The 8,942-nt window shown below is 54.5% G+C and overlaps 1 protein-coding gene across 1 annotated transcript; it reads right to left on the bottom strand.

The window, feature by feature from the left end:
- Positions 1–970: 970 nt before the first annotated feature.
- Positions 971–6,966, bottom strand: KRT3 (keratin 3). The gene is made up of 9 exons (XM_069586370.1): positions 6,331–6,966; positions 5,091–5,311; positions 4,481–4,541; positions 4,053–4,148; positions 3,606–3,770; positions 3,066–3,191; positions 2,534–2,754; positions 2,164–2,198; positions 971–1,687 (listed from the first exon to the last, which is right to left on the bottom strand). Exons 1-9 carry the CDS (start codon positions 6,964–6,966, stop codon positions 1,362–1,364), a joined length of 1,887 nt encoding a protein of 628 aa, XP_069442471.1. The 3' UTR covers positions 971–1,361.
- Between the last annotated feature and the right edge of the window lie 1,976 nt (positions 6,967–8,942).

Genomic DNA, 8,942 nt, shown 5'->3' with positions numbered 1-8,942 from the left:
TAGGGCAGCTGCCAGGAACTTCCACGGCTGCCACACACACCCCGGGGACCCAGAGTGCATGCCTGCATGCTCAGGAACAGGACCTTTTCTGAGGGATGTTAATAATTGTTTGCCAGGAAGGGAGTGTGGAATATTCTGGGTTACAGATAACTAACAGGTGATTCTTTCCTACAACACTTCTCAGAATCTCTAATATGTGCTCCAAAGACAAAAGATTCAATGGACATGGAACCCTTTGTGTGTGTGTTGGAGAGGGAGTGGGCAGCGGGTTGCGGGTCAGACTTTGAAACAGGCGGCCCTTGGGAAGTAGCCCTGGGTTCTTTCAGCTCAGACCTTCCCAGGCGCACCTTGATAGGGGGAACGCTTTCAGGGGGTCAGCTTGAATGGGGACCAGCACCAAGGAAAGAAATCTTCTGTCCCCAAGCACCTCAATGCCCTCTTCAGTTCAGTTCAGGTCAGTTCAGTTCATGGTTCCCCCGAAATAGAGAAGAAATGTCTGCACAGTTAGGACACCCCCAAGAACTCCCCGCCAGGCTCCTGGAGCCGGCTCCATCCTCCCCTCCCCCTCCCCCTCCCCTCCCCCTCCCCCTCCCCTCCCCTCCCCCTCCCCCTCCCCTCCCCCTCCCCCTCCCCTCCCCCTCCCCCTCCCCTCCCCTCCCCTCCCCCTCCCCTCCCCTCCCCTCCCCCTCCCCTCCCCCTCCCCCTCCCCCTCCCCCTCCCCCTCCCCTCCCCCTCCCCCTCCCCTCCCCTCCCACCTTCCCAGTTGCTCAGTTGTCCCAGTGCTCAGAGAATAAAGGAACAACCAGATCCCGCCCATTCAGATCCATACGATGGACAATAGAGAGTAGCTGTCGGGGTTCCAGAGGAGTAGTACTCAGCCGTCCTGCAGAAGGGACGGCCCACACGGGACAGGATGGAAGAAGTCAGTTCAGCGGGGAGAAAGGCGTCCAGAGAGACTCAGAGGCCAGACTTAAACACAATGCACTTTATTGGCGACAGAACGGATGGGCAGAGGGACCTGTGTGTTATATACATCAGAACTGTGGTGACCAATGAACCCCGGGAGGAGGCCCCAAGGGCAGCGAAGATGGGGCCTGAGGCCACACCTAGACAATCACAGGCTCCGGCGGGAGCCAGAGCGAGAGTCTGAAATTCTCCTGGATGCTCTTGCTCGGGGATCTGGATGCTTGAAGGACAAGAGGCCCCGGTCTTTTAGCCCCAAAAAGCGGCTGCTGGCGGGGACTGGAGAGGGGTGAGGCAGGGGGCTGGGAGGGCGCTGAGGAGGCTGCAGAGGTGAGAACTGAGGAGCGGATGGGAACGACGGGCGGCGCTGCGGCGGCTGCGGTGCCCTGCGCGGTATTTTATCTGGAGGTGCGCTGGGAGGACTGGGAGAACCTGACGCTGCCGCCCCGGCTGCTGCTGCTTGAGCTGACGCCTCCACCCCTGACCGCAGAGCGACCCCCCGAGCCAGAGCCGAATCCGCTGCTGCCGCCGCCGACGCCGCTGCCGCCGCCGACGCCGCTGCCGCCGCCGAAGCCGCTGCCGCCACTGAAGCCGCTACCGCCGCCGAAGCCGCTGCCGCCGCCGAAGCCGCTGCGGACGCCGCCTCCCACGCCGACGCCACCGCCGTATCCGCCTCCGAAACCACCCGCGGAGGCGGAGGTGGTGCTGCTGCTGCTGACCACGGCTGCAGGGGAGACCACAGAAACAGCGATCAGCTCCCAGCCACCACGTCTCCATATCATAACGATCCCCTGGGCCCAGGATGATTGAGAGGCGATCGAGGCAGCTTTGAACCTGATGATCACTGTTTTGTGTTCTGATGTGGTGAGGTGTTCACCCCCTCAGTGTTAAGTCAGTTTAAATTTTTCAATGGTTCCTTCTACATACCGTCAACTCTTGAAGAACCCCCTATGGAGATTATCCAGAATTTCTCCTCCCTATTAGATATCCCCCCACACTCCATATAGTACTATTAATAGTGCTCTGAGCCCAGAACCATTACCAAAGTATATCTGCTGCCCCTTCTGCCCGCTCCCCCCTCTCCCCAGAAAACGTGTCCAACCGCCATGGAAATATTGTTTAAATTAGGGACTATCGCCTTGAATTAGTACAGATATTTCAGAACCAATTCTCACTGTAGTGGTTTCTTTGGCTACTTACAGATGCTAATAGCACTTGGGCACTCTCCAGACATCCTGTATGAGAAAGCAAGACAAGGCTAGCTCAGTCGCAAAGCAAATTTCCAACAAGTCCATGAAGACTTGAAGAGAATTCAGCAGCCTGGCACATCAGTACTCTCCGTCCACTGTTCATGGGCCAACACAGAACCGCTGTGCGCACTGGTTATCTATGCACTTGGCCATCTATGGAGGGCGTGAACTGGCCAAGGCAAATGGTTGCCTATAAGCCCTGTGCAATGTGGGGGCCTCTCTCTATAACAGGCCTCCTCCCCACTCCCTTGGTCACTTATCTGACCCTCAGCATGTGACTTGGGGCGGGAGAAGCAGGGAGATGGCAGTAAGAGGCCCACCTGCACTCCTCGCCCTCCAATAGCTTGCGGTAGGTGGCAATCTCCACATCCAGGGCCAGCTTGACATTCATCAGCTCCTGGTAGTCGCGCAGCAGCCGAGCCAGGTCATCCTTGGCCTGCTGAAGGGCGGCCTGTAGCTCTTGGAGCTTGGCGTTAGCATCCTTGAGGGCCAGCTCCCCACGCTGCTCAGCTTCAGCAACGGCTGATTGCAGTTTAGCAATCTGGAGCAGGGGGAGGGAGGAGGAATGATGAGCCCAGTAGGAGGGTTCTCTGAGCCTTAGACTAGATTATCCCAGAGCAAGTCAGTCAACCTCACCCCTTCCTTAGTACCTCTGTCTGTCTTCATGCACAGAAGACAGATGGATGGCTGTGGCTTACCAGCCATCTACACTGGCTTTGTCTTTGAAGTCCTTGAAGGCCAGTGCTGCCAGAGATGACCCCAGAAGTCCCCTCCCCCAGAATAGGAGTTCTGAGATCCTAGCCCCCACCCCTCACCCATCAGCTTAGACACCAGCATCCGTGGCCGTCCCACCTGCTTCTTGACATTCTCAATCTCAGCCCGCAGCCTCTGGATCATCCGGTTGAGCTCTGAGATCTCACTCTTGGTACTCTTCAGGTCATCCCCATGCCTGCCAGCTGTGGTCTGCAGTTCACCCAACTGGAGAATAGAAGGGACAGTCAGGTGTTGCTGCAGCTTTGCCTGGCATGTTTCTCCATCTCTAATGTCATCCAGCCAAACTCGAGGTACTTAGTAAGCACAGTGTTTAAATGACATTGAATCATGTTTCTACAGGGATATCTCTGAGGCAGCAGGGAAGAGAACACCTGGTTTGTTGTTCTCCCACCCCGCAATCCCTGAACAAGCTGGAGTGGGTCCCATGTGGTCTGGCAGGGGACAGTGGAACCACTTCCCCCCAGGGGGCAGTACTTTCTGCAACGGAACAACCTTGACAGGATGTCTCCAAAGAGGAGAATTGAGAGGGGCCACCCAATGGCCACCACCCAGCCATCCTGTGGACCACAGCCTCCCTGGGACCTTCAGTGAATCTTCTGAGAGGTGCCTGGATCTCACCTTGGTCTGATACAGGGCCTCGGCCTCGGCCTTGCTCCTCTGGGCGATCTCCTCGTACTGGGCCTTGACCTCGGCGATGATACTGTCCAGGTCCAGGCTGCGGTTGTTGTCCATGGACAGGACCACGGATGTGTCACTGACATGGCTCTGCATCTGGGACAGCTCCTGCCAACGCAGAGGGGCCTGTTCACTGTTGGGGCCTCTGCAGCCAGCACACAGAAGCCCCAAGAGACTCCTGATCAACAGACCCATCTGCTGAGTCAGCTCGGAAGGTGGATCAGCTCCGCCCTGCCTGCCAGCCTCTCAGAGACCCCATGCTTGCAGTTCCTCCTGGGGAGCCCCAACAAGAAGCTTTATCTCAAGGCTCAGTCTTCCCAGGCCTTACCTATCAAATCTGAAAATATCTCACCCTCTCTCTTGCACCCTCTTAGTAGGAAACATCCTCACCATATCATAGAGGGTCGTCAAGAAATTGATCTCATCTGTTAAGGCATCCACCTTGGCCTGAAGCTCCACCTTGTTCATGTAGGCAGCGTCCACGTCCTGAGAAAGACAGATAAACACATAAAGGCCTTATTCCTCCAAGGAATGCACAGCAAGCTGCAGCCACAGCAAGACCAATACTTGTCCAAGGCTGGTCTCCAAGTGAAGGATTCACATCAAGGGGATGGCGGAAGTTCAGTCCTACCCAAAGGCTAAAAAATGAGTGAACTGACTCCTTGAGGCATCTCTCCAGACTGAGATGCACTTGGCTTTTATTTGTGGTTCCAACTGCCTGAACTTGGCAGCTCTGTGGCAGTGGAGTAAGGATTCCCCCCAGCCCAGCTGGAAACCAGTGCCTACAAGCCCTAGAAACCTCACACTACAGCCCTTACCTTCTTCAGGGTCACAAATTCATTCTCAGCAGCCGTGCGCTTGTTGATCTCATCCTCATATCTGTAAGAGTTAAAAAGAAATCACTGTTTGCAGTATGAGGTAGTCATAAACGTCACTGTTCTCTGAAACTCTGAAAGTACCTCTGTTCTGTCCTCTGTCCCCCTCCCGCTCCTCTTAAATAAGCACACCCTCTCACTGTCCCTCTGTTAGTTAGAAGGACCAACCATTCCCATTCATTCAGGCAGACTGTCTGGTTTTAACACGGAAAGTTCCAAGTCCTGGCAAACCCCTCCATCCCCAGTAGACTGGATGCTTGGTCACCACCCTGTGAGTTGTCCCAGCATCCTTCAGATCCTACAACCAGGATCTTCCCCAGCCTGGCTCATGATAAAGTGCTTCTTCAGCTCTAGCCTTCTAATTTTCTTAGTAAAGGACTATTCTTTAGGAAAGAAGGTGAGGAGGAACCCAATAAACCAAACTGTCCTCTATGAAGATACAGGAAAGTGGGCTAAGTGACAGCCCTCTCAGTGGGCAAGGGGAAAGCAATGAAATCTGGGATTCTGAGACAGGGTCACCCACAGCATCTTCCCACATGCGCCTGTCACTCACTTCTTCTTGAAGTCTTCCACTAAGTCCTGCATGTTCCTCAGCTCTGAGTCCAGGCGGCCTCTCTCCCCCAGAATGCTGTCCAGGTGGCTCCGCAGGGAGTTGATGTAGTTCTCAAAAAGGGGCTCGAGGTTGTTGGTGCCTGTGATGGGGTGTGTGCCCTGCTGCTGGAGCAGGCTCCACTTGGTCTCCAGGACCTTGTTCTGTTGCTCCAGGAACCGTACCTGGAGTGCATTTGAGAGAAGCAAACTCAGGCAGCGCTTGGAGCAGAGGGGCCTTGCCTTGGGCAGAACTGGGTGTCTGCATCTCCCCATCTCCCCGCACAAAGGCCTAGAAAGCTCCCGCTGTGGCTGGAGAGGGTATCACAGCAGTCAGGCCATTGAAGATGCAAGACAGCTTCCTTACAGAAGCAGGAGAAATGGGAAGGGAAACTGGAAATAACCCCGCCTGGAAGTGAGAGACTTGACCCTTCAGTATTCCTGGGGACTTCATGATTCTAACCCAATTTCAACAACACAGAGCATACTGCAAGAAGGTGCTTAAACCTCAACAGCATTGTTTACATCTAAGACCATTGATGCCCCATTGATATTCACGTCAAAGGATGTGAATGGCTAGAAACTGACACAGCTGGACTGCTACTGTCATCACTGTGACAGGAGACAGACAGCCAGCGTGAGCTACCCTGCTCTGGAGGTCCTCGAGCACCCTCCTCTTCCCAATGGGGTTGGTTGGGGTGAGTTTTTAGGGTCTCAGAATCCCCTTGGGACTCCAGTTCCCCCTTGAGCCTCTTAAATTCCTTCTCTAGGGTGCCTGCCTCCTTTGCCTGGCACATCGCCATAGAGAGAAGAGGCCTCCTGGAAAGCCCCAGAGGGCAGTTCATGTTTGAATAGCCCCCAGTTCTAGGTCAGACCCTTTCCTGTCAGAGGTCATGACCCCCACCCTGCCCTGCCAGCACTACCTGCCCAGGCTGGATAAGGCAACAGGTGGGAGCCTTGAACAAAGAGGCAAACAAACAGGACTTGGGGATGTGGGGATCCAAATAGGGGGCCATCATCTTTCCCAGTCACATGACCACGTGGGCAGGTTCATCAGCCCTGAACATCCTCATAAGAGCCGAGAATGCTGCCTAACCCTTCCCCTCCAGCCTGGACCACTCCAGGACTGATCCTAAACACTGTATGTAAAAATCAAACTCAAAGTCCCCAACGTAGGAATGGGGGCCACATCAGGGCTTCCTCACCTTGTCGATGAAAGAGGCAAACTTGTTGTTGAGGGTCTTGATCTGCTCCCGCTCTTGGGTCTTTACTTGCCCAATCTGGGGGTCAATCTCCACATTGAGGGGCTGTAGGAGGCTCTGGTTGACAGTCACTTCCTGGATTCCCCCAGGGAAGCCACCTGGACCAAAGCCACCAGGGCCAAAGCCACCGGGTCCACCAAAACCACCAGGTCCACCAAAGCCACCAGCTCCTCCAAAGCCACCAGCCCCACCAAAGCCACCAGCTCCTCCAAAGCCACCAGCCCCACCAAAGCCACCAGCTCCAAAACCACCTCCCATTCCTCTGCCACCACCAAAGCCACCTCCATAACCACCTCCATAGCCACTCCCAAAGCCACTGACACAGCTGCTGCGCCCTCCTCCAAAGCCACCAGCCCGAGAGCCGCCAGCCACGCTAATGGAGATGCTCTTATTGCCACCCAGGTTGTAGAGGCTGCGACTGCCAAAGCCGCCTGCTCCGCTCCGGAACCCATAGGCCCCTCCGCCGGCTCCCCCAGAGCGGGCCACACAGCTCATCCTGCTACTGCCAGAGACCACGGCAGAGCGGCCTGAGAAGCCCTGGCTCCCGCCGCCAGATGTCTTGCGGACTTGTCTGTTCATGGTGAGCAAAGTCGCTGAAGGGAAAGTGCAAGAGTTAAGCAGGGCCACTCAGAGCCAGAGGAAGAGAGAAGCAAACTGAAGACCTGTGCAGGTAAATCCCTTTATATACATCTAGGAGGCTGCTGGGCTCAAACGAAGGAGAGATAATTAATCTCAAGTAGTCATGGGTTGGGTTTGCCTTCCAGGCAATCTTAGTTCTAGGCTACTAAACACACCTTAAAAATAATCTGAAATGGTGAAAGTGCTAAGGTGGCAGGCTTACCTGGCAGGGGGAGGTGCCTGACTTGGCCCCATGCTTGGGCATGGCCACCTCCTAGCTTTGTCTGGCAGGACCCAGAAGGCACACTAATCTGTCTACTGGCCAGCTGTCCCGGCTCCTGCCAGAGCTGGGCTCAGCTCTGGAAAGGATGGAGTGGAAGGTGGGTTGGAAAGGTTCTGGTTGTCCGGGTGGTGGAGACGGTGAAGCCCACCCAAGGGCTCAGGGAAGTATCTCAACGGGAGGGGTGATACAGTCTACTCCGCAGACTGCTCATGGCCAAGGAGCACCCACTGTGTGCCCAGCTTTGTGCTGGATTTGAGGATGAATTGATGACCTCTCCTCTCCCTTCCTGGAAACCAAGCCCAGAACCATCACAAGGCTGCCTCCTGGGCTCCCCCTGTCTCCTAAGCTGTGCTTCAGGAGGCTGCCACATTTGCACTCACGAATCTTCTTGAAAAAGAGGAGGGAATTAACACTATGTGCTTTGATAAGCCATCAGCAAAATTCAACAAGCCAGTTCATTTTGAAAACTTCCCAGGAAAGCCATACACTATTCCCTATCTTCAGGACATCTCTAAAGCTTCCTTTCTTGCTCCCCGCATTTTTGGCATCTCCCTGGTTTCAGTCCAAGTCCCAGGTGGCTGGAAATTCAAACATCAATTATACCACAAATGTGACACCTATTGACAGATGGCCTAACTTGTCTCAGGCACTGGATGAGCCACTGGAGACAGACACAGGAACCGCTCTCTGGTGAAGGGGACAAGTGCTCCTGGGGAGTCTGCAGCCTCAGTGTCAAGACACCCACCCCCCACACCCACCCCCATCCTCAGGAGTCCAGGCCCAGCAGGGCTGGCAGCACTGTCGTTCATGTCTGACTCTGAAAACCTGAGAATCTGCCAGTCTAAAGTTTTTCAGAGGCTTAGGGACTGGGCTTGGCTTGTTTAAGAGGAAAGACTTTCTGCGCAGGTTTGGAGCCTGCCAAGTCAGCCATGGATCGCTCCAGTGCAAGACTTTTTCCTTCTGTCTGCTGCACAGATAGCCCTGCCACGGGTGTGGCCTGTGTGGCCTGGGCAGGAGCCTCCTCAGAATGGGGGAAAGGAGAGAAGGACAGTGGATTCTTCAGTGCTCACTGGGCTGGGCTGGGGAAGGCCCACGTGCAGAGGAAGTGATACTCTCTTCAGTGGCCTGATTCCCCCATCTGTCCTCTCCCTGCTTCGTTACCTGCAGGCTCTGCAACATCGGGATCCCTCCCACGGAATGAAGCCACAAACTTCAGGAACTTACAGTCTTGTCAAAATACTGGACCCTCTGGTTCTTAGCACAGCACTGTGCCAATAACAGATGCTCCTAAAGGTTGGTTGGTTGAGTGAATGGTCAGTCATTCAATGGAGCAACTGATGAATGAATTGAGCCTGTTTGCTGGATTAAAGCCAAATAAAACTAGTCAAAGGTTAATTGAAATCCCATTACATAAGGTCCTGGAGAAGGAACTGGCAACCCACTCCAGTACTCTTGCCTGGAAAATTCCAAGGACAGAGGAGCCTGGCGGGCTACAGTCTATGGGATCACAAAGAGTCAGACACGACTGTGTGACTTTCACTTTCTTTCAGTACATAAGGTAGTCCAAGCTAATAGAGATGATCTCAACATAAAGAATCCAGACCTCTTGAATTTGGTGTTCAGATTTAAGAAAATATATGTGCAAATGAGTGGC

This window comes from Ovis canadensis, chromosome 3, assembly GCF_042477335.2.
Source record: "Ovis canadensis isolate MfBH-ARS-UI-01 breed Bighorn chromosome 3, ARS-UI_OviCan_v2, whole genome shotgun sequence".
Lineage (NCBI taxonomy): Eukaryota > Metazoa > Chordata > Mammalia > Artiodactyla > Bovidae > Ovis > Ovis canadensis.
The sequence above is the reverse complement of the archived record's forward strand: the minus strand, read 5'-3'. Positions and strand labels throughout refer to the sequence as shown.